The sequence below is a fragment of the Vidua chalybeata genome, chromosome 3 (genome assembly GCF_026979565.1).
Source record: "Vidua chalybeata isolate OUT-0048 chromosome 3, bVidCha1 merged haplotype, whole genome shotgun sequence".
NCBI classification, from domain to species: Eukaryota; Metazoa; Chordata; class Aves; order Passeriformes; family Viduidae; genus Vidua; species Vidua chalybeata.
In genome coordinates this window covers 19,063,895-19,089,757 of record NC_071532.1, presented here as the reverse complement: position 1 = coordinate 19,089,757, position 25,863 = coordinate 19,063,895, and the positions used below count along the sequence as shown (strand labels likewise).

General features: G+C 40.6%; 2 protein-coding genes across 2 annotated transcripts in view; both read left to right on the top strand.

The window, feature by feature from the left end:
* LOC128785890 (potassium channel subfamily K member 16-like) overlaps positions 1-10,455 on the top strand; it is a 24,881-nt gene extending 14,426 nt beyond the window's left edge. The window contains exon 7 of the mRNA XM_053938741.1: positions 10,371-10,455. The gene's annotated coding sequence lies outside the window, so the exon portion shown is untranslated. The remainder of the gene's footprint in view (positions 1-10,370) is intronic.
* KCNK17 (potassium two pore domain channel subfamily K member 17) overlaps positions 1-25,863 on the top strand; it is a 26,174-nt gene extending 311 nt beyond the window's left edge. The window contains exons 2-5 of the mRNA XM_053938740.1: positions 10,371-10,485; positions 19,427-19,593; positions 20,774-20,942; positions 22,708-25,863. Coding sequence (XP_053794715.1) covers positions 10,371-10,485; positions 19,427-19,593; positions 20,774-20,942; positions 22,708-23,003 — 747 coding nt within the window. The 3' untranslated portion in view covers positions 23,004-25,863. The remainder of the gene's footprint in view (positions 1-10,370; positions 10,486-19,426; positions 19,594-20,773; positions 20,943-22,707) is intronic.

Here is a 25,863-nt window from a genome sequence, read left to right as displayed (position 1 = left end):
CCAACAGCGCCTCCAGCCCGAGAGTAACTTTAAAAAAGAACCAACAAAACCCAGCAAACTTTTTACTTGTGTAAGTGTATGCGCACACATCCCGAAGAAGCCGCCCACGGCGTGGGAGCTTTCCGCGGGCAGCCGCCTCGTTCGCGTCGCTCCGTGCCCGCGGGCGCGTCGGGCTCGCCCAGCCCCGCACGCCGCGCTGCGGCCGCCTGCGCTCCCCGCTGATAGAGAGACGCTTTCGGTCTCCGCTGGCGGCCCACGAGCTGCGGCGGTCGTGGGTTTGAAGCGCCGCCGTCCTGACCGAAGGCCAGTGGTGGCGGAGTGTTACGCTACGTGACAATTACTTGCGGTTAATTACAGGTGGTTTAGGTTTGCTCTTGCACTTAGGAAGTTATAGTCTGTGGCGTCTTGCAAGTTGTAAATTCTAATGGGAAGGCCTTGTCGTGGTAAATTTGGTTGATGTTTATACTTGTGTCAAATTTTTTCCATCTTTTGCTTGTTTAAAGGGAAATAGAAAGTCCTTAGGTCTCTTAAGTTATCCTTGAAAATGCTTCTGAAGATATTTGCAGGCTGGTTGCAAAACGTAAAGCAACGACAAATGCAGTCCTACTGAAGTACAGATGGTTGCATTTTTATGATACAGATACAAGCAAAGTGACATAAGTGGGTGTTCTCTTTGCTCACCTTTTGCCTGAAAAAGAAAAACCTGCAATATTGAAGTGTCTTGAGTACTTACCCAAACCCTTTGATTTCAGTAGGTGCTAGTAGTTGAGTATGTACTCCTTGCTTTTGTGTGTCTGCCTCAAATAGTAGATGTCAAACACAAAGAAAACCTGGGGTTGGTTTGTTTTGTTTTGGTGGGTTTGTGTTTGTTTGTTTGTAAAAGCAGTGTATGTTGGTGACTGAAACCATAGTAGCTGGTCACTGCAGTTCTAAAGAATCTAAAAGAGGCTTGGAACTTGGATATATAAATTTTTTTCCGCTTCAGCAGAGAGCAAAATACAAAAGCCATCAAATAGGATAATAATGGGTGTTTCAGCAAGGTTCTGGCAGACAAAATTCTGCTGATACCTTATGTCGTACTCTCAACCTTTGGCTTTCTGAGAGGCATATTCTCTATTGGCCGTCAGTAGTAAAGTGATAATATGCTATACGTTTGGGCCTTCGTAAGCTACTGTAGTAGCCATTTTTATTATTTATGGTGTGGGCTATGCTACCTGTGTAATTTAAATAAAGAAAAGTGAGAAATATAGCAGAGAAGACCAGTCTGGCATTTCATAAAGCCGGATCTTAGTTAAGCTTCATTCAGCTCTGTAGTGCTTCATTCAGCACTACATTGGCTTCATTCAGCATTGTGTAGTGAGCACCTGGTATGGCACTTGCCCGGGGTTTGCAAGCACTTGATGAATGATGGTAATGAGGTGCTAGTAGTGGAGAGAAGATAATCACAACTAAATAGGTAGAAATGTCATTCTGGCAGTTTGTTTTACTGCAGCATGACCGCTGCTTGTTCTTGATACCCTGGGAATAGGACAGCCACTCAAATCTCTTTAGACCCCAGAGGTCGTTACAATATGCTGTGTAAGTAGTTAATTGTGACTGAGTAAGCCCTTGATGGGAAAGTTACAAATAAGCTTTGTTTCATTTTATGCAGTGTCTGTGCGTGCACCTTCATGCTCTGAGAAGCCATACTCTGAGTTTGAATGGCTTTGTGTGTTATTTTGAATAACTTTAACGCTGAGAAATTAATCCTTAAAAATCCACAGAACTGATGCCTTCCTATACTCTTTTCTATTTTCCTATGCAGCAATCACTGGCATGCTCTAGGTGTGCTCAGAAAGAAATGTTTTTCTGTGCAGTAATTGTTATTGCAGTACATTGCACATAGTTTATCAGGCAGTGTCATCACTGGCTCTTTTCAGATAAGAAACTTGTATTCTAGATACACAACTGATTATTTGCTAATTAAGAAAGACATAAAGAATGTTTGTGAAAAGGTAAAGCAGTGTGTGAATTTTAATTGCCTTGACATTACTGGCAACTCCTCATTGTTTTCTTATAGCTCTTTGATTCCAGATAATGCTAAACTGTGTTTGTTTTAAGTGTATATGGGCCAATATGAAATAAAATCCTAGTTTGCTGAGCAATGTACAAATGTAATTTTACAACCTGTTTATCTCTTAGTTCCTAGTTACCAACCAGGAGGGGAAATCCACTGTTCCAACCCTTGTGGAGATGAGAGAGCAACAGAGAGCTCCAGCTTTGAGGAGCTAGCAGGAGAGCAGGGAGGGAGGATGGGCAGGAGGGAAGCAAAGCAAACAAACCATGCTGTAGTAGCTAGATGAGTGAATTATCATTCAGTAATTTCTGTGGCTTGGATTAGCAGCCTTCTACTTAAGAAAGAAGAGGACAGAAGGAGGTTAAGATAGCAACAACAAAAACAACAGTGAATGTTTTCATAAAATGAGAAAATGAAAGCTGAGCTAATTTTTTTTTTGGCCTAGAAAGATGTATGGTATAGTGAAAAGGGCCTAATGCTAAAGGGCAGGTTATAAACTAAATGGCTGCAGGTGGATCTAGATACTCTTATCTCCAGAGTCAACAGCTAGAGGTACACAGAGAGTTTGAGTAGATGTTTACAAGAGCTATGAGATCCCATGTGACTGAAAGATCCTCATCAATACTTTGGCTTGTACTGACATTGAACCAGCAGATAATTGTGACAGCTGTCGGGAAATAAAACCCTGCAAACAAAATTTACTAAAATAATCTTGCGCTCAGATGATGCAACAGGGAAGGGGTGAGCATCAGAGATGACCTGACAGTGGTGAGGGTCTTTAAGGAACAGCAATAGCTCCTGGTATTGTGGAGGTGTAGTACCTATATAGAACCCAGTTTGGTCAAATTAACTTGTCACAGATGTAATAGGGTTGATCCCCTGTAATCGTTCTTTCCAACTTCATGATTATCAAAACGTACTACTACTTTGCTTAAGCTACAGCCAATTCATCATTTTCCAGACCTGTTGATTAAAAGAGCTGTGGGTGCCATACCAAGAACGTGCCTTCTGTGCTAATAATACAGTCTTCTAGCATATGATTGACAGAAGTTGTTGAAGGTAAAATTATTCTGTAAGGCAGTAGGCTGGCACTACATCATCAGACTTCATGGAAGGTGCTGAGGAGACATACTGATGACCTCTTTCTGGTTAGTTGACTTAGCCCTAGGTCTTCTGGTAGTGTCTAGTGCCTGTGTTCAAAAAGAGAAAGGCAAGGGAAAAAGCAGGGCAGCCTATTATACCTCTGCCTAGAGAGATATGTTCTTTTGATATTAGTAAATTCCCAGTTATAGCTGGTCAGGCTCAGTGGGAAGTAACAAGGGAGTGTAGCCAGCTGGCGTTGAGTGGCGAGTGTCTCAGTAATCTGTCCTGCCAGAAGGTTTGAGACACACAACTAGCAGTGAATAGCTAAAGACTGGGGGTGCCTTCTAAAAAGAGAAATTATAATTCTTGTCAGTTGTTTGAAGATGTGGGTTGTTCTTATAGGTACTTGTTCTTCATACTTTATCTTTTTTAATGCAATTAAAAGAAAAACAACTAGGGAAAGAAATCTCTGTTTTACAAGGATAATACAATGCAACCTTTCTGTGTTCTGTAAATTATACAGACAGCTTCTTTGAACTTCTTTCAACAGGCCCTGCCTATTTCTGTTGCAGCCCAGCTGTCGAGTAACTGTTTTCATTGGGGTTTGGGAAGTGACTGGAATTCAGCAACACTTTGTCTCATTAATCATGCCACAGATTCTTCCTTGATATAAAAGCTTAATTTCCAGAAAAAGTACTAGTGGTTTACAGTAGCATTGGTTGCAGCGTTACTGCACTAGACAACATCTTTTGCTCTTTCCTGTTGGTGAGTAAGTCTCGATGAATTCTAGAAACTGTAGTGCACATCCAGCTGCAAAGTAAAAGTGCTTTTGCTCTCAGGGTTCCTTTGGTTTCAAGGAACTACTGCCAATTACGTTAGCAAACATTGCTGGGGAGACAGGGGGAGCAGTTACTTGATCTGCTTTCAGGTTATTCAAGTGGCATAAAATTAAGAAAAAAGACCCCAACACTATGAATTCAAAAGAACCCAGCTAGGTTTTTTTGTGTGTGTGATTTTTTTTTTTTTTGGTTTTTTTTTTTTTTTTGTTTTTTTTTTTTTTTTTTTTTTTTTTTTTTTTTGTGCCAGTTCTTCTTTCAGGCAGAATTAATGTAAGTTTCCTCTCCCAACAAAGATAAGGAATCAGAGCTTATAGCTGGGAAAGATGTGAATAATAATCTATTTGTCAATTATTTGGAAATTAATTTACCTGTGTCCTTGCAATCTGAGACCAAGGTTAATGTTAACCATTTTCTTCTGATTTACATCTGGTATTCTGTGAGGCATAAATGAATGTCAACATTACACAGAATTTCCAGTGCACAAAGTTTGTGAGTTATTTTCTCATTAATCTAAATGGTAGCTTGGTGCCTTTTGAACGCCTTCTTTTCCTCCTTTATATGTGGCAAAGGTGAGAAAAAGTGTCTGAAATGAGGCAAGCCAGTTTCAGGAGTTTCATGTATGCCCTAGAAAAGTTGGTTTTTGTACATGAATATATAAGCTTCAACTAAACTTGAGAATAAAGTTTCTTACACCAATCAATTTTTGCCTTCTTGGAGAACTGCTTTCAAATACACTTAGTAAATATTGCTTTTGCCTTTAAAGGTATCTCAAGATTACTGTCACCTCTGGCCAGAATGCCACAGTTCAGAAGCAGGGGACAACAGCAGTGATGGGAGCCACAGTTTATAAAAAGGTCATTTGTACGACTCTTTCCCTGATGGTTTCCTCCAGAAAAAAGAAGTCATGAATTCTTATGGATCTGTTTGGTAGGGTCATAATCTTTTGGGGCTTTGCTTTTGTCATTTTCACTTAACTTGCTAATTTGGGGGAGGGCAGGCAGATTAGAATCAGTCTGTTTAATAATTTCTATAAAGCTTATTTTTTGCTGTAAAGATTATGGGAGGAAAGAGAAGCATAGTGTTCTGAAGAAAGAGACTGTAAAGAACAGAGTGCCTCAGTTTACATATACACATTCATTCACTCTTTACTGCTGATCTTAAGTACCTTTTTTGAAAGCTGTATCCTAGTCACATGCTGTTGTGACTCAGTGCAGAGGTGAAAGATGGAACTTTTAGCTGGTGTCAAGGAGGTCAGATTAAATAATGGTCCTTCCTTTTGCAGTACTTGGTGATCAGAAGCTGTGCTGCAGCCACAGACTGGTGGTGGAGGGGCCCACATGTGATGATAATCGTGGAAGAGAGGAAGCGTGTAAGCTAAGAAAGCTGGGAGTTGCCCAGAGCTGATAACACAGCAAACATGGTAACTGGGACTTATGGGTATGGCTGAAGGATAAAGTGGCTCTGCAGCAAATACAAAAGAATAAACCTACATTTTTTGGGGAGGAAGATGCAATACTCAAATGTCAAGTGGGAACCAAACTGTAGTTGTTGGGGCTGGGTTTTGGTGGTTTTGTTTTGAAGTTGGTTTCTTTTAGCTAGGCAGCATGAACAGATCTTTTGAGTGTAATTCAAAGTATATGGTTTAATTTTTGCTAGTATGACTGTAATAACTACTTTGGGTTTGTTACTGCAGAGCTGTGTAGAGTGGTAAAATTCCAGTATAGGTGAGTCACACGTTATCCGTCATCTTTGGAAGAGCAGCCCCAGAGCTGTGAAGGGTTAAAATTCAGGCTGTAGGAATGATTTAATTTTTTTAGTTTCTTATTTTTTGACTCAGATAAGGAAACTGTGGTAACCGTGTGTTGTGTTTGGATGTTGCTGCAGAAAGAACCAGCAACTGATAGTAAAGGACAAGGAAAGAAAGGAGTATTGCAATCCTAAAAATAAGTGTGATAAGGGAGTCAACAGAAATCCACAGCTTCCTCACAGGGTTACCACTTAGCTTGAATTCAAGGAGGGAGTTCCTTGCAAAAATATGCATGAAGTAGGCTTTTGTACTGGGATGTAATCTAACATACAACTTGTATTTGCAAGCATTAGCTTATGCCATTCCTAACTGAAACTTCAGAGCTTATACTTGAGAAAGGTGGAGCTAGAAGCTCAATTTGACTATTCCAAGGCACGTTGTTATAACAAAGGTTACAGAATAGGCATCTACATTTTAAATAAACCTCTTTGAGTGGACATCATGCTGGTGTTCTAATCACCAGCCATGGCAATATTAAGTAGCACCAAGCAAAGCCTACTTGCATGGTCAAAAACCAGAGCAGCCTACTTGATGAGAAAATGCAGCAGCCTGCAAATGAAGTTTCATTGACCCTTGAAGGTCTAAGAATTTTAAATCTCAATTTATAAATCCTATAGGAGTTACAATAATTCCCACAAACCTTTATCTGTAGTTTAAAATTATGCAAGTATTGTCAGCTAAATATGCAGTAGTCGCTATGAACTTATTGAAATTATTACCACTTTAGAGAGGGGGAAATAAGTGCAGAGAAGTGAAACTATGGTTTTATGTTGTACGGCTTGTCTGCCAGTAGAAACCAAAGAACCACTGCATTCTTTTTTTTTCCTATTATTTTAACCACCCACCTGTTTCCTTTCTGCTTTTTGAATTGCACATGACCTTTAAAGTTCCCAAAACATCAAGCCCAAGCTCTGCAAGTTCAGTATTTTTTGGGTTTGAGCAGCTGGTGGTATTGACTGAGGTCTTAGATTAGGCAGATAACTGCTTTTGCATGCTAGATTTAAGATGCTGCTTCTAGTAGTACCTTTTAATGCATTAGGTTTTGAGGCAGACACTGTACAAATCTCCTAATCCTCTATCCTGTCTCCTAATCAGTGTACAAATCAGCCTAATTAAGAGAAAAAGGAAAACCCCTAGGATTTCACCTCAAAGTAACCATAAAGTAAAACAGTTTCTGGTTCTCAAAAAGGCTGGCTATGGAAAGTAATCACTTATGGTGCAATGTGTATGATTCACTTGCTTTTTAGTACCTCTTGAACCCTCAACACCTCTTCAATGGAAAAAGCAGGGAGAATTCAGCTGTTCTGGTAGAGTGTTTATCGGCTGGGTTTTTTCATGTGTTCTCTCTAAAATTATAAAAAATTTCTATTTTTTCTATGCAAAATTACAATAGCTGAAAACAAAAGTATAAAGGAATATAATAAACTAAGGAGAATATTCACCGATATCTCCCTGAATGCTCGGTCAGCCTTCAGGAGTTTGCAATGCAATGACTTCCTGTGCCAGAAGTAATTTCTGTGCATTAATAGCCATCTATGGATTTCTCTTTCATGAATTCGCCCCTGTGGGCACATCTGCAGGAAGGCAAGCTCCATTAGTTCTACCATTCTCTGGAGAGTCAATCTTTAGTTTTCTGTCGTCATTGTTGCTAAGTCAAAGGTTGATTCTAGATAGTACAATAAAACATTTTTTACTTTAGGGAAACAAAGACCGTATCCTTATCTCCAGCCACTGTGAATCTTCCCTTTTAAGGGTGGCATCAGTAGCTCTTTCTTCCTAACAGTAATGAACTTGACCTTTTTTTTTTTTTCTGGGAGTGTTGCTTTATTCAAGTGGCTTTGATTTGTATGAATGTGGTCCCCATTGGGCTGGCTTCAGCAGGTGGGTGGGTGTAATGGTTAATGATGTTATCTGGTTATTTGATAACAAGATTTAACAAATAAGTTCTTAGAGACTTCTTGCTGAAAGGGCTTGGAGACCTCAGCAAGCATGCCAAGTGCCTCAGTAGCAGAAACAGAAAGCAGCTGGCATGCTGCAAGCCAGGACTCGCTCTTTGCCAGTGAGTAGAGGTTACGTGGTACTTCCTTCCCACTGCCAGCAGTGCAGGTCACTGTCCATTTAGGGCAAATGCTGTGGCCTGTCTTCAGAGCCTCAAGACACATCCTGTGCTTCCTGGCAGTAGCATCACTACTTGGGGAAGGTTAATAGTGACCTTGGGATTCTGAGTTGTTACAAGTCTCTGCAAAGCTGCCATAGGTGCTCACAACTGCTCAGCCTCTTGCTTCTAAACCAAGCAGAACAGAAGTGCTGCAAAAATGTGAAATTAAACATTTAATGACTTGGTTACTGCTGCCTGCTTCTTGCATGATGTCTTTTGCAGGCTCTTTGTTTCCCTTTTCTGCATGAAGGTTTTTCTGTTTCTTTGGGCCAATTGTGCCACAGGTTCTTGCAGTCCTCTCTGGTTCTTAAGTGTTTCTGGCTTTAAAAACTTGATGTTGAGTTTAATATTTTCTACTGCTGAGCTTGTACCAGCAAGACATCAGGCAGGAGAATGGACAACAAACATGCTGCATGTTTGAGTTTTTCAAGTATCCCTGATCCAGCTGATAATAAATTTATCCAATAACTGGACTGTTGCTGTTCCAGCAGGTATATATGTGTTCAAGACTAACTAAGAACTGCAGAGATCACAGTTTACAGAAGGAAATTTTGAGGAAAATATCAAGCTTTTTATTTCAAATTTAACTACTGGTTTCTGGAGGGGGGGAGGGAAATAGGTCAACTCTATAATTTTCCAGTGTCTCTCTTGCCATTTAACTTACTTGGGGAGTTCTTTTATGTTCATGCACACTGATTCCTGTCTAGGCCATTGTCTGCAGAGTTTCTTACACTTCTTAAACCGAAGGCCAAGTGTTGTCAGCCTGCACCCCATGTAACCTGACAAACCTCAATGCGGACACCAGACCTGGAAGAAGAACGATGAGTAGGGGAATTACACACAACTCTTCAAAACAAATCCTTCTGGAGGCTTTTTGAAACAACATTTTCTCTCTCTTTTGTTTCTTTTTTCAGGGGTAGTTGCATGGAGAAGGGAAGCAGGGCTTGGTTCTTTTATCTCATTAATGCTATATACAAAATCTTTTTTTTGAGTTGCCCCACTCAACATAATAGTGACAATTTGCAGAAGGAAGCAAAATGCAATACAACATGTGTGGTCCTTAGCCCTTCTCAGAGCACAGGCTCTCTGCTCTGTCTCATAATTTAGAATTTAATAGATTATAATGTGACTCTGAGGGGTTTAAGTTGCCTTCAGTTATGAGTAAATCAAGATATTTCTGAGAATGCATTATCAAACAGTGTTTATTGCTTAGAAAAATGTGTTGATCTCCGAGCTGCTCCTTGTTCTTAGTGTGAGAATTAGTAGCTCTAGAGAAAAGAGGTAATGATCCTTGTAGTTAAGCTGCTGCTTGAGACCCTGGATAGAGCTTTTAATTCACAGCCTTGTATAATACTATATAAATCATATAAATTATGTGGAGCACATTACATCAGTAAAATGGGACAAAGCTTCCTCGCTTTGCAGGCTTGACATGCCAGTTTGCTTGGTGGATGTATAAACGACAACTCCTTTGCAAAACCAAAAACTGATCAAAGTCTGAGTGTGATTCCTTTTATTATCAGTGGTGAAAGTTTTATTGGTAGTCTTTTTTGTTAGGATGTGGATAGTATTATTTAGAATTTGCATGTCTTTTTCAGAGATTATTAATTTTATGTCTTCTTGGCATTCTAAGGTGTCTTCCACTTTGCATTCAAAGATAATCAACTGTCAAGTGAAGTGTGAAATGTTTACTGTCCGTGCTGTGAATAATGTTGTTTTGGACACAATTCATTTTGTTGACATGGGAAGGTGTAGTCAGATATGGGCACTGTTAAGATATCTGATATCTTATTTTGGCATAACTCTGCACACTTCGGCTAATGACGTCTGAGTCTTTCCCGGGAGGATTGAACATAATTGGGCATAATGCTAATCTGATGTGTTCATTCACATTTGTAGTCCCAGTGTGGGGACATATTGACCAAACTGAGTAGTCTCAGTCTCCTGTAACAGACCAGATACATTCCTCCCCAGTCCAGGGGTCTTGCCTGCAAGGGATCTGTATCATTTACATATGCATATATATTTGCTGCTCTGGGACTTCTGCCATTGAAATATCTCATCTGGAAACATTTGATTTTCTTAATGAATATGTTATAAGGCAGTCTTAATTATTGTCTCTCTAGGCCTTCTCTAGTTTAGATCTTACCCTCCAATCTCTTCCACATTTATCTCTATAATCTACTATGTGCAACTTTATTGTATTGCTATAGATGCCCTTTTCTTAGAAGAAGTATGCTGGCTTTTGGCTTTTCTGACATTGCAGCCCGTTGGGCTCTAAGGCACAAGAGCTCCTCTACTAAAAGGGAAACAACAGAATCAGAAGTGGTTGTTGTTTGGGATTTTACCAGCCAGAAGTGGAAATGTCAGTCACATGAACTTGCCTTAAAGGGGTTTGTGAGATCTCATGTTTTTGTCTCTTTGCAGGGTATCATCCAAGCATACAAGAGTGGCATAACGCTCCAGGGAAACACCACTAGCCTGGGCAGGTGGGACTACAGTGGGTCTTTCTTCTTCTCCATATCTGCAATAACAACCATTGGTAAGAGTTCCCTGCTTACAGGGCCACCTCATAGGTGGGAAGAGCGTGAGAATGAGGGCCTGTACTCAGATGCTGCTCCAGCACTGTGTGGTTCCCTGGAGCTTGCAGTAGGGAAGCACCCATGAACCCAGCCCTAGGAGTGCTTTGTCAGTGCCAGTGCAGTAATGATCTCTAACTGATCAGACACAGGGATAATTAGCTCAGGACATGTTCCTGCTAAGTTACATGGCTTCTGGGGCCTGAACTTCATGGTGCTGTGCTGCCTCGACTTTCCCAAGTCTTATGCACTCTGAGAGGTCTGAGGTGAATTGTGCATTGAAATGGGCTTTTCCAGTCACAAGGACAGAAATGATTTTGGAAAATTTTTGATACTGGCTATTGTGTCTTCAGAGACTGTATTTATGAATTATTCTTCCTTATTACTACCTGTATTAGATGAGGACCTGCTTGTTCAAGTGGAAGTTAAATAGCTGGGAGAACATCCCAATTCAGTTGACTCAGGTTTCAGCAAATGGGTAATGCAAAACCACAAATAAATTATGGAAATAAGTAGAGGGAGGGAAAGTGAAAAAAATAAAATGTACTGGGTACAGAGCTAGTTAAGGCAGATGCTGTCAATTATTGTCAGTTTGTGTCCCTGTCCCCAAAACCATTAATAACTTGCCCTGATGTCTTTTTCTTATGATGTGACTCAGAATTAAAAAAAAAAACATGGAGGGGAGAGCATGTGGAGAGATGATTGTTGAATATCAATAATCCTTCACGGGTTTCTTGATTTGTCAGCTCTCTTCAATTTTAAGTATATTTTAAAATTAAGATTTTTCTTTTTGTACCCAAATTGAACCTTCTTTTGATTTCTGATTCTTTTTGAAGATACACTGCCTCCAGAACACTAAGCCCCCAAGCAGGAGCTCAAAGAAAGAGAGGGCTTGTGGGTTTTCTGTGGGGGTGGAGGTGAGTGGGTGGTAGTGTGTCATCTTCCTGTGACTCAGTACGTCTTTCTGCCCTGCTCTTTTGCACATGCATTGTTCTGGTTGGGAACACACTTTCAGTGTGCTGCACTGCCAGGCAAGGGTTGCACCAGATGATGGCAGTGGAGGCTCATTAGACAGGGTTACACAGGGCTGTGGGTTTCCAGGAGAGCCTGGTCGGTTCCTTCAAGCCTTTGGTACAAAGCAGCATCTGCTCAGAGCTGCTTTGCATGCCTCAGTAGTGAATCCTGATAAGTTTCTAAGCGATCAGAGTGACTGTTTCACCATGGCAAATTTAAGTTAATGGTATTCAGGAAGAATCAAATTTATCATGTTAAAATAAAAGGGGATGTTGTGATGTTGGCAGAGACCTAAACTAAGCATTTCTGCTCTTCTATACTAAGAGTAGCTGCTAAACTACTCTTCCCACCACAACTCCCTGCCCCCACTCCCCTCTTTTTTTTTAAGTAAATTCCTTGCCCTGATGGCTATAGGAGAGGAGGACAGGACAGGGCATGACACAGCTGAGTTGATAGCAGAGGCAACTGAGAATTGAAAAGGACCAAATCTTACAGCTCTTTATCTCATGATTTTAAAGCTGGTGCTATGATTCTAGACACTTGTTAATGATTTTCAATTGCAGATTTGAGAATGCCACACAAGCGATTTCTGTGCAGAAATCTTTAGCTGACTGGACCCTTCATTCTGCTTTTTTCAAGTGAAATTGTTAGTTGCATACAGATTAGTGTCATAACACTCTGTTGATAACAGTATGTTGTAGAAGAGAAAACTACAAATAGTTTAACAGAGCCTCACTCTCTGGGTCTGTTATCATAATCTCTCTTTATGCAAATTCTTGAGATAGTTGAGGTGTTCAGCCTCACTGAGGATACCACAGTGTGACTGGGAAGGATAATTGATTATGTCAAGTAAAGAGACAAGCTCCTTTCCAAAGAACTCAGTGAAGTTCAAAGTGGTGAGTCACAATAGGAAACTTTGTGTATAAGGTATGGCAATGAGATAAATGACAATTGAGAAGGCTTCTGGAGGATTTGTAGAGGTTTTAGTATTCTTACATGGCAAGGAAGGGTTTATCTCAGGCTGTGATTACGGAGCCAATGAAAGCAGGTCCATCTGCACAAGATTACACTGTAGGACTTAAAACCCAATGCATTCTGGCAAATGAGTTTAGGAAGGGTAGAGTTAAGATGATAATGCAGGAGAGAGATTCTCAGGAATTTAGGGGTACTATATAAAGATTTTGAAGAATATGGATGGCCTCTATTCCATGTGTTCCAGCTGCTACAAGCCCTTTGGCCTTTTTGTCTCTTCCACATTTTTTCTTTGCAATTAATGCCATTCATGCCTTGCTGGCCTCTTATGCAAAACAACATCTTTTTGACTCTTGTCCTTAGTCTTCTCAAACAGCACTGCCAAAACCACTATCACTTTCACCTTAATCACTTTCCTTTGAGATGCTCTTTCTGTTCTGCCAGGTCCTGTATTCTACTTTAGGTGCTTTAACCAACCCCCCTCCCCCTCAGAAGACTAGGTCCATTTCTCAAGTCCTTACCAGACCATTTTTTCACTGGGATACAGGAGGGGATGTTAACTTCTTTCCCATTAACACCAACTGAGGGGCATTAGCTTCTTTCACTGACAAAGTTTAAATCCTCCTGTCTCCTGTTGCAGCATCTTCTGCACTGTATCCTTCTTCCATTTAAATGAAAGCCTCATCTATTTTCACTACTAGTGATTAAAAGCAGCATATGAACTTTGCTTAAAAACAAGGTGAGTTCTAACCTGCAGGCTGGACATAGTTGGTGCCTCAGTCGCAAATGTTTGAAGAGCAGATAGGTATGAACTAAAATCTCTTGTCTAAAGAAGTGCCTCAAAGCTTATGTAGTTTTTGGCCAATCTCATAATTTCAATGGAACTGCATTTATAAATTTGGGATGGGCAGCCCTGGCCACCTGCTGATTATTTCTCCCCACTGTTAGGCTTCTGTGCTTTCCTTGTTGCTGTCCTTGACATGTCATATCATGCCAGATTTTATGTTATCTCATTTTCTGCAGATTTTTCCATAAGAACCTTTCTCCAATGCCTTGAAGGGTCATCCTCAGAGTTCCTGTGGAGCTGTAGTACTAAACATGATTAAAGAAAGAAAAGCTAACTTTTGCTGCTGGTTTTATCTCTCAGACTTCTTTATCCCTTGCCGACACAAAATCTCTCCTTTCTGTGCTTACTTTCCTCCTACTTAGTTTGGACTAACAGGGCAGAGGTCAAAGCAAGTTCAGAGTGGGGCACAAGATCAAAGTTCCTAAAGTCAAACGACCACAGGGTGGTGTAATTTCAGAGAAGGTGCTAGGGAAAGGCTCTTTCTGTGGTCAGTGATGAGGCTGACTCATCTGTGCAAGCCTAAGAGTAGAAGGAGTATTGTCCTCTCTAGCCTGAATATCCCACTTAATATTGGGTAGATGGATGCCACTGCCTAGTGCTGTATTGCCATTTTCTGATGCCACCAGAATTCAGTTGTGTGAATTTCAAGGGCCCTTTTTTAAATATAAAATGGGGCAAGTAAACCATCTCACAGTGAATAAAAGAAGGGAAAGACCTTCTTCCTCTTCTTTCCTTCTCTGGCTAGCACAGTACGTAGCTCCTAAAAGCAATACCCCAGAGGACTGGGAGACAACAAGAGGCATGGATCGGGCTATTCAGTGAGTGATAGTATTAACCACACTGTTACAGACATTTAGTAGTTGCCCCAGAGGATTCCAGTGCAGGGAATAAAACAGTAGCAAGTTCAGGGCTGTGAAATTCTGGTAGGGTAAAGCTTTGGGCAGCAAGAGTCTTGTGAAGATTCTGACCCTCTGCAGACACTGCCCAGTGTCTGGTGGAGCTCCTGAAGAATGGTCAGGTTCCTGCCCATTGCTGGCTGATGCTCTATTGGGGAATTCAATTAAACTAACTTGATGTCTCAAAGTGGTTAAAATACAGAGTAACATCTTGGGACCACTTTCGTATTTGAATCCTTTGTGAACCTCAGGAACCTCTTGTGTAGGGGAGTTCTCTGCTGAAAAGCTGCCACTGTTAATGTGCTGATCTTTACCCTGCCCAGCTGGCAGAGCTTCTCTGTAGGCTTGGCCAAGAAGGATGTGGCACAGTGCTCCGTGGGAGGTCACTGATGGGTTTGGGGACAGCCACTCACAGCAGCATCCTCTGAGCTGTCTCCTGAGCACTGGAAATGTGGTCTGCTTTCCTGACTGCATGCTATCTCACCCAGCTGAGCCTAAGCCCACTATACAGATTTCAGTGTATGCACAGCATGAGTCAAAGACTGCAGTACTCATCTGAAGCATTTTTTTTCACTCACTGAAGGAGCGTGCAACCAAATTTTATCTCATCTGGAACTTCATAGGGCTAAAACTGTTAATAACTTCCCTGATTCAACTGCCTGGATCCCAGTGAGCTTCCCCATATAAAACACAGTTCCTGAGATTCTGCCACCACTAGCTTTAAAATGAAATTCTTCAAATTTTTGATTTGTTCTAACCATAAAACTGAGAAGCCAATGCAAGCAGTGTGGCTGCTTCAGGACTGTGTCCTGTTCCTGTCCTACATGTACAGGCTCCATGCCTGTAGCATCCTCCCTGGATGGATGAATTTGAAATAACTGGCTTCCCATGCCAGGTGTCCTCAGCTGTGTCCAGCTGATAAGCGTTCTTGAACTTAGTGCAGACTTGGTGGATACAATGTGAAATCTCACAAGAAGGTTGAGAAGCCAAGTATGTTAATGTGTTTTTTATAGCTAAGGAGGCATTCAAAGCAGGAGGGAGGATAGGAACCCTGACTTGCTGATCTTCCCATGAATATAGGTGGTACCAAATGACCTCTGAAAATCCTAATGCTTGTAAGATCATAAGGTAATTCAGGCTTCCTGGTACCTCAGGAGATCTCCAATACAATTGTCTGCTTAAAGCAGTCAACGATGAGGTCAGAGCAGGCTAATGAGTGCTTTGTTAGGGTCACCTTCCAGCTAAGCTGGGGCCATGCTCACATTTTAAGGAACCAGACAAACATTACCATAAGGCTGTGTTGGTGATCAGTAGGTGTGTTTGTGGTGTTTCCGCTTTGAATTACACAAAGATGTCTTTTCCATATAAAGTGAATCTTTTTTAATGAAACATTTTAATATTTAATGGAAAAAACCTTTCATTTCTGCTGGATTAAAACATCCAGATCACTTGTAAAGACCACAAGGGAAAGAAATTATAGATTTCCTGAAAAGTGTTAGAGGAGGAGCTAGTGGTGGGAGGAGCTGGATGGCTTAAGGATTTAATTTCCTCCAGTGCCTGGGAAAATAGGCATGTGGCTCACTGAACATCACCCCAACTGCCAAGCAGAGAAGTTTTCATGAGTATTTAAATGTGTAATACAAAATAAAATAATTCTGGCATTGACACCCCTCAGTGAACTATACAATGGATACCTGGCCCCCCAGGTTTAGATGAATTCCTGGTTATTCAAAGCAAAATATTTTCAACAAGAGCAATCTGCAAATTTGGGATTAGACCCATGTCTGTAGGAAGTGATGGCTTGTATACTCTGAGGTAGGAGAAAATATTTAATAAAACAAGAAGTGTTGCTTCTCTAACCAGTAGCTTTATCAGTGGTTTTAGCACTCAAACACATTTTTGGGTAGATTTGGTTTTATGCTAACCCTGGAATTTTCTGCATGTGAAATTTTTTAGTAAATTTTCAGATGTTTTTCAGCCTATGACAGACACTTTTTGTTCTAAGCACTTTTTGCTGAAAATACTCTTATATCTGGACAGTGAGAACAAACCTTTCATTGTGGGCAGCAGGAAGTTGCAGCTGCCTCAGTTAACTGAGGGCATTGCAAGTACTGTCTTGTGAATGAAAAGATCTTTTACTAATAAGTCTTATCTTCTTAAGAAGTCTACAGAGCTTCTGAATCCCTTATGGGCTGGAATGTAACAGGAAAGAAGGAAAAAAATCCTGAATTACTTAATGCGTGTAACAGAAGCACATGAGTTAAAGCACATGGTTATGAGCATTTAGAAATAAAACCACTCTTTTATTTCCTCCAAAGAAACTTGACTTACATTACACCTTATTTCAAAACAAGAGGAGCTATACATGTACTTTATCCAGCTGCTTCAGTGGAAATACACTTTGATGTCTCTGCAGTTTTTAGAGATCATGTCTCAGTGTCTCTTTGCTCAGACGTGTACCACATGGCATCCCAGCAGCATGCTCATGAGGGATGTGACACAACTGGCAGTTTAGTTTTAATTTCTGAATCTGGTTCAGATCTTCTAATATCTAGCTCATGATGATTTAAGACACCAACTCATACTGAAGAGGGTAAATCCTATTTTCCCCTTCCTGCTTGAGTTTTAAAACAATTGAGGTATATATACAATTAGGTTGGCATTTCTTTGTCTAGTGCAAGGACAAGTGGATGTAACCAGACAGGAGTAAATTTATGGGTATTTTGCATAATCTAAAGTCTCCTATTTGATTATACTTTGTATCCTATATAAAAGCTGGTGGGGCATGGGGTTTTTTTGCATGTATAGCATTTTTTTTTGGCATGTACAGCAGGTTTTTTTTGGTGTATAGCAACTATGTACCAAGTTTTCAGAAAATTGTCTCAAGCTGCTCAATCCAAGGGAAACGGAAGCCAGGGAAATTGAATGCAAAGCATATCTAGTGTTTGGAATAATAGGTTTACTGTGTACATTAGACCTTCCTACGTTATTCAATTTGCCATTCCAAATTAATTGCAACATACAAGTTAAGTTTAGGTGCTCTGCCATCCAGCACTCTGTGGCACCCCCACAATTCTGAATGCTGCTGTGCTTCACACAGTGACTAGAGAACATGGGCCTTTTTTCTTTTATGCTTTTCTGCAGAGAAACTTAGAAACCTGTGATTAAAAGAACTGCCCAAGACATTACACAGTCTTTTAAAACTTGATATAGAAGGAAAAAAGGGAGAAGGGTTGGGGGAAACCACCTTGGGAATAACTAGCCATAAATGTATGTGACTCATTTTCAGCCTCCAGCCCTACAGTAAATGCCCCCCAGCACTTTGTCCTGGGCCAGGTCAGGTCACAAAACACCCTAATCCCATAAAAGAAAAATTGGAACTAATCCACTGAAATGTCACAGCCAGTGTGAAATGCATCACACCAGACACATCTTTCTATAATTTGCTTAGAAGGGGTCATCTACCAGATGTACTTGCCTACATGTCTCATTTACCACACTTGGTAGTCTAGAAACGGTGAAAGATGGCAGAAATTAGCAGTCATTGGGGAAAAGTGCATTAATATTGCAAAGCTGGTCACAAACAAAGAAGAAGTAGCACTGGCATGAAGTCTTAATTTAGCCCCTTTTTTGGACTATATTTCAAAACATCTAGTTACATAACAGCATCCCATTCTTTCCTGGGGATGCTCTCCCCTTACCAAGGACATGCTCCTGGGGCTCTAGTAGAGGTGTATTGTGTGCATAAAATTATCAAAGGGAATGTCCTCCATGTAATCAAATTTGGGATTTGTGGAGTGAATAGTTAGGAATAGTTTGCCCAAAGTCCATTTTCTGGGTGTAGTTTGCTGGCAGATATGCACAACTAACTGCAGAGTTGTCCATGGTGAGATATTTTTTGTATGTGTAGATATCTCCAACTCATAGCTGCACACATTTCTACATCATCAGTCAGTGGCTTATTGCATCTGGCATGTGACAGAGGTTAGTGAAGAAATGGGACTCTTGAGTTAACCACAGATGTTTGCACTCTCACTTATCTGGGATACAGAGCCCAGCCCTGGGGCCTCTCCCTGCTGGGCACTGCTCACTTGCCCCAAGACTACAGCACTCAAAAGCAGGGTAGCAAGGCAGCAGTGGAGAGAGCGCCTCTCTGCTTGCTGTGCCGGTGACTGGGTGGTGCTGGGAGGGGATAACATTATTTGTGGTAAAAAGATAATCTCCTCTGTGGACACCAATCTCTAATGAGCAGAGGTGATTCTGGAATGTAGTCAAGGCCATAGGTCTCTGACTGGCTAAGTCATTGTTGTAATGCTTGTGGTGTGCTAGTTCTTCTGTCTTTTAAAGCATCCTCTGAAATATACCTCAGTTAAATCTGACTTTCTTGTGTCACAAAACACTAGAAATTACAAATGCAAGTCTGCAAATTTATGGGACATTTTAAAAAGAACATGTGGCGAATGAAGACAAGTGATCTTGAAGCCAGAACAATCTGGGGATACAAGCAAGGCTCTGATTGCAAGGCAGGACCTTTTATTAGATCACTTCCTATGACTAGAAGAAAGAGGAAAAATTTAAAGCACTTTATTTTTTTTTTAGGTTGGAAATTGAAGTATTTTACACAGGTTAAATATAATTTCTCTGGATATATTGACTCTAGATAATATTTTTGACAATTTAAGGTGTATTTGGTACTTGTGGTGCAAAAGAGTATAAGCAAAGAGGCAGTGTTAAGTTCACTAGTCCTGTGGGACAGAGGTAGAAAAGGGTGGTTGTTATAATTAAAACACTATTGTTGTGATTCAGAGACCATCTGACAGCGATGCAGGATCATGTACCAGTAAAGCCCATGCCAACAATGCTTACAAAAATTGAACTAAACGGAAGGTTTGCATTTACGTCAGATCCCAGCCAGGGCAGTGGGTAGGGGAGAGGAAATTGACTGGTAAATGGAAAAGAACTAAGCAAAATTGGCAGGGAAAGAAATGTTATTTTCCAACCCAGAATAGGATATGACAAACAATGGATGTAACTTACAGTTATTTATAAAAAAGGTCCTTTTGGAGCAGTGACCTTCTCACCTAACTTCTGTAGATGATGGAGGTTCACCCCTCCAGGGGGAAGGGGTAAGCAGAGAATATTTTAGATTTAATGCTTCATTCCTCCCTTGTCTAGGCTATGGAAACCTGAGCCCCAGCACTGCAGTTGGTCGAATCTTCTGCATCATGTTTGCACTTTTTGGGATCCCCTTGAACCTTGTACTCCTGAACGAAATTGGGCACCTGATGCTGCTTGGGGTTCAGCACTGTGCCCGTCGCCTAGAGGAGGTGTTTCACTGGCAGGTAAGCAGTATGGATAGGCATAGCTCAAAGAAAAAAAGACAGGGGACATTGTATGGTATTTGAGATCCTATGACTAACAAGGACAGCCTGGCTGACTATTTGACCAAAAAGGCAGTAATACTCAGGAATAACTGGAAGCAAATAAATTTAGTCTATGACAGCCCTATGAGGTGTCAGATAAGGTTGTTTATTAATTGAGGGAAATTCTGTGATGAATGACTTCCCATACAGCAACAGAAGTGATAAAGCATGTGAGCAATGCACAGTCCTAGACTATCTAGTCTGTTTATTATCAGTTTTAGTTAGAATTGCATGTGTAAGTTATATGGGAACATTTGTGGAACAGGCTTTAAACTGGCATGAATTTAGGACTTATGAAGGTGATGCCTGATTTGTGTTGGCTTGGTGTCAATGTTTAACCTCAGCTGGCATCTAAGCACCACACAGTTACTCACCCCTTCCCTGTGGGATGGAGAAGAGAATCCAGAGAGTAAAAAATTCATGGGTTGGGTTTAAAGACAGTTTAATAAGTAAAGCAAAAGTTGTGCACACAAGCAAAACAAAAAAGGCATTTGTTCACCACTTTCCATCAGTAGGCAGGTGTTCAGCCATTCCCAGGAAAGCAGGACTCCATCATGCATAACACTTACTTGGGAAGAAACACTCCATCACTCTGAACATTCCCTGCTTCCTTCTTTCCCCAGTTGTGTATGCTGAGCATGATGCCATATGGTATGGAATATCCCTTTGGTCACTTGGGCTCAGCTGTCCTGGCTGTATCTCCTCCCAAATTCCTGTGTATCCCCAGCCTACTCACTGGAGGGGTGCAGAGAAAGCCTTCACACTGTGCAGGCACTACTCAGCAACAATAAGAACATTCTGTATTGCCAGCACTGTTTTCAACATAAATTTAAAGCACAACCTTCTACTAACTACTGTGAAGAAAATAACCATCCCAACTGAAGCCAGCTCACATGTAGGACGGACACATCATTTGTTGAATTCAATGGAATTCAATTAATGTTTGTATGCTTTTGTGGAGTCCATCATCATATCATCATCATATCATCATCATATCATCATCATATCATCATCATCTCCAGTTGGAAAACAAGCTGGACTTTCCTTGCTGCACTTCTTGTGACAATCTTTTTTCCTTTTTTCCTTCCTGTTTTACTAGAATAAAGCTTCCTTCCTGATGAAGACCTGTGCACTGGTAACCGGCTTGTTATTGTTCCTCCTGCTACCTCCCTTGTTATTTTCTGACAAAGAAGGCTGGTCTTATGAAGAAGGCTTCTACTATTCCTTCATTACCCTCAGCACTATTGGGTTTGGAGACTATGTGATTGGTGAGTAGTTCACATTTCGTTGCTTTCACCTACTGAACAGCAAATCCATGACTTTCAAAGCGTCCCACTTGGCAATTAGGCACCAGTAGCAATCCCTAGACCTGATGATTAGTATGTTGTGGTGTGCATTTGGCAAGTTGGAAAAGACATGATTTCTGCCATAGCAATGCCACCTGCGGAAGAACAAAGGCATTGTTTCCCAGTCAGTAAGTGGCATTGAAGTGGCCTGTCCCTTGAATGACTACACCATCAGGCAGGAGTGCTATGGTTTAATCACAGTGGTTGCTGAGGGCACTCCTATCACACTTCAGTGCATTGGCAGCCATTAGTTTTAAGCAGAAGACCCTGCATTTTCATTGACAGACAGGGGCTGTTTCTTCTGTCAAAACCCTAGATAACTACTTTCTAAAAGGCAACTTAAGTCACTTAGGTATAGACTGTCAAGCACCAGGCACTACTTAGTTTTGGATGCCAAACCCCTTTGCCAGAGGAAATGGGATTGGATCCACACCCACTGCATTTGCTGAAACACAGGACATGCCTCTTTGATAAAGACTTTCGCATTATAAACAAATTGATTATAGAAACACATGCACTCTTGAATTCCTGAGAGACAGAAAGACTAAAACATCCTATTATGGATTTGCTATTTTCTTTTCTTGATAGCACTTGCTTGATGCTTAGACAACTTAGTGGCAGTTACTTTAGAACTTGTCTGTAATGCATCAAACTTATGATTAGAGCTTGTGTAGGCACATGTAAATAAGTTTGGAATAAAGTTAGCTTGGGCAAGGGCAGCCAGATGGAGCTTGACAAAAGCTGGGTCAGCTCAGCATTCTCCTATACTGATTTTACAGATCTGATGCTGAACTCTGTGCTACAAAAGTTTTACTTCTCTCAGTTTCTGGTAATGCATTTGGTATTCCTTCCTCTTCCAGGTGTGCCCTGTGTAGTACCTTTGTGACTGGAATATACTGCCATAGAGACACTAGGTTTGGTATGGGAATAATTGAATATGTCAGTTGTTGTATGTGTAGAGGCTAAACAATTTTGCCTTACAATCCTTTATGTGTGGTTTATGCCTCAAAAATAAGATTCAAGTGACCTTCACACTGTTTCCCCACTAGTGCGATACAGAGCTGAGAGGAATAAATTACCTGCGGGGAAGTATCCTTGCAGAAAAGGACCTGGCAGTCCTGATGGGCACCAAGCTGTCCATGATCCTGCAGAGAGTGCCTCTGTGGCCATGAAGGCTGGTGGTGATAATTTCAAATTGTTTTCCAAGGTTTGGTTGTTCTTGGAGGTTTTAGGACTGCTCAGGCCTCTTTTCTCCTGCTCTCAGAGACTCTCCTGCTTGTATCTGGTTTAACAAAATACATATAGTGGTACATAAAACCTGCTTACCTCTCTGCCTGCAGGGACCTCTGTTACATGCTAATAGAATATAGTGGTGCTGAGTGATAAGCAGAGAAACTAAACTGTGTGCTTGAATGTGAATAATCACTTTGACATGAATGTAATTTAGGATTTAGTTTTCTTTCTTGAGAGTGATATTTTCAATTCCTAAGGAGTACTAGGCTGTTGTTGACATGTCATGAAACATACTTACAACATCAGTTCACATACTAAGTAGATGGCATACTTGTGTTTTATGTAGAAGTCACCAATATTCACTGATATTTCAACTGTCTTTGCTTTACATGTAATGTCTCCTTTGAGGCACTCTTGATCCAGTGTAGAAATGTTTTGGGTGATTCTGTTGTAGGGATGAACCCAGATCGCACCTATCCAAGCTGGTACAAGAATGTAATCTCTCTGTGGATCCTCTTTGGGATGGCCTGGCTAGCACTGGTTATCAAATTTTGCATCAACATTCTAGAGAGCTCCAGTGACTTCTGTCAATGCAACAAGAAGAACATGGAGATGGCAGAAGATTTAATGGATGGTAACAAAAATAGCATGACTGGACTTCAGAATGCGGAGATCTGCAGTGACAAAGACACAAAAATGAAAGGACCAGTTGAATCTCACTCTTACAGAGCTCCTACAGAAGCCCTCTAGGGAAGAAAAATGTTTTTGGTGTCCTGTAGGTTTTAGTGCACAGAGGTGAACCATTAGAAATGTGTCAGTGGAGCTGTCCTGACCTGTGAATGGGGTGAAAGTTCGCTTATTGAGTTTGAAATGCTTTTATTTTTAATTGAGCAATGACAGAATGTTTCATTTCCAGCACCACCAAGTACTACCAACAGGACTCTTAGCTGAAAGTAGATTTAAGGAAATATCACCTACCCTCCCACCTCAGCTTATGAGGTAATCTTTGGCATCCCTGAGCAACACCAGCTGTTGTCCATTTCTTTATGTGATTCTTGCAGCCTCTAGTTATACGTATGGCACTTTGCAAATGCCACAGCCATAAAAACAAGTGCCATTTAATGCAGGAAACAAATGGCATATTGCCAAAAGAAATGAAAAGCACTGTTTAAAGCTATCTGGCAGTCATGGCAGATGTGCACCATCACCTATATACTTGTGCTTGCAAAAGGTGGTAACATGGTTTTGCTCTCTGATCATTCATAGAGGGATGGCAATGAGGAAGAGCTTGTTGAGGTGCCTGATAAAAACAGATCATTCCATTTCTTAAAAAATAATTTCTACATCAAAAGTCTGCTAACAGAAAGAGACTGGGTATGCTATTCCTTACTTCAGTCAGAACTTGTGTGTTCATTCTTTGAAGTATTTTGCAGACCAGATGTCATCAGCTGAATGTGACAGTTCATTTCTATTTTATCACATTTCAGATTTGTATTTTGTCACATCTTGGAAGTCAGAAAAGGAGGACTAGAGGCAATTTTAAAAGTCAGTGGTTCCAACATTTTCCTATTGCAAATATTAACAAGGGCTACTTCAGTCTAGAAACTGAATTTTCTTCAACTATGGTCAAGAGATGCTATTGTGATGAACTTCTCATGTCATGAATGATTAGCACACATGTTCTATCTAATATCCTGTATATAATCACAACTGTCTTTGATCTGTGGAATGACATGTTTATTTGGTCTTTGTGTCAGTCATGAAACAGAACTTAGTTGGGTCTTTTTAGTTCCATTAAATTCTCAAAAATCTTTTGAAATAGTATGCCATTTATAAAGGCGCAACAGAGTCTAACTCCTGGTGCTGTTTGTATTCCGTTATCTGTTCTTCTCATTTTGTAGTTCCTGTTGTGCTATTTGCATCCTAAGCATTAACTTTGAAAACTTCACCATAGCAGCAAATCAGAATGAAGCATTTGGTTGAACCTTCAGCTTTTGCAATGAACCAAGGTTCGATGGGGTTCTTAGAGAAAAGACTGAAAACAGAGTCTATTGGAGTATGGGGCTGAGGAATTAGAAATATCCATAGCTATGTTCACAGAAATGGAGTGAGTGAAAAGTGTACAGTCTTCAGGAAAGCAAGTTCTGAAACATACATTGTGAAAAAAGTGTTTCCAGAAGAGGCCAGTCTGAGTATTGATATCTGGTGGAACTGATTACAGAAAAAAATGTAGCAAAAGCATCAACTGAATGAAATTCAGTCTGATGACCTTTTTCTGATTGCATAGAATTAAATGTTCTCACAAATACTGTTTGAAGGGGCAGCAGTGATCAGGAAGGGAGGCAGTGGACCTCTTGGATCATACTGATGCAAAATAAATACATTTCAAATTTTTGAACATTGGGTAATTTCTTTAATAACCTTTAGCATAAACTTTTCTGTTCCATGTTTCATCTTGCTTATTTTCACTGATGGATACACAATGTAGGTTTTATTGGCCTACGTGAAGAAGAAAGTGTATTTCTTGAAACATGAGTAAATTACAATTCACTTCACAAAATCTGATACCCTTTAATGCATATCCTTTGCACCCTTTTTCACATACAAAACTTAGTAAGTATAGGTGTATTGTAAAATCCTGATACCCAGGAGGTAATAGTTTCTGCTGTCAAAACGATGACAGGGGTGACTATGTTAATCTGTTTCAGCTTTTACTTGAAATGTCACAGACTCTGGGAATTTCTACCAACTCTGCTATTTGATGAGAATGCTTGTAGAAGATTCGTGAAGAGTTTCTTCTTTTGGATTTGAATGTCTATTATATTAATCTCATTAATTAATGTTCTCATCTATTTTTAGGCTGTGGGTGGGGTCTTCAAAAGTGCCTTTGAAGTTTAGGCACCCTGGTCCTACTGAAGAGCAGAGTTATGTGTCTTTGGGCAGCTAATGTATATTTCTGAGAGGCAAAGGGGAGATGAACTCAAGGAATAGTCTTGGAAAAAAAAAAAAGGATGAAAGCCTTTTGCAGATCTCTGCTTCCACTATATATCAGGGTTCAGCCACAGACTTAGGCACGTGGCTGCGTCTCATGGTGCCTCATTATCTGCCCCAGCTGTCCTTTCTGAGTCACATCTTTCTGCAGCCCTGCTGGCCAGCCACTCACCACCAGCAGAGTCCTGCCACCCACAGTCTGATATCCCATATTTTATGGGAGACATGTCAGAACTGCTGGCAGGCCACACATACCTCCAGAGCCACAAGTTCTTGCTTGGATTTTTGCTCACCAAAAATTTTAGGAATAAATGAGTCAAATACCATCTCTGACTGGGATCTCTGACACTGAATTAGCATGTTGTCTCTTATGAATATCCTTTTTCTGACAATTCCTCTCAGTTAGCTTTCAATGTGGATATTAGTATATCCGAGTCCCCACAAAGTGCTGTGCCTCTGGTCTTTCTATTCTTTATAAAGATGTGTTGTGGTTAAATGATATGAATGTACTTGTTCCCAGGGGGATGAGAAGAAAGTGGAGTTTTACAACATCACAAAAACACCATCATCAATGTGTCTACTATACCAAAATATGAAAGGTTATCTTCTCAAGGATAAA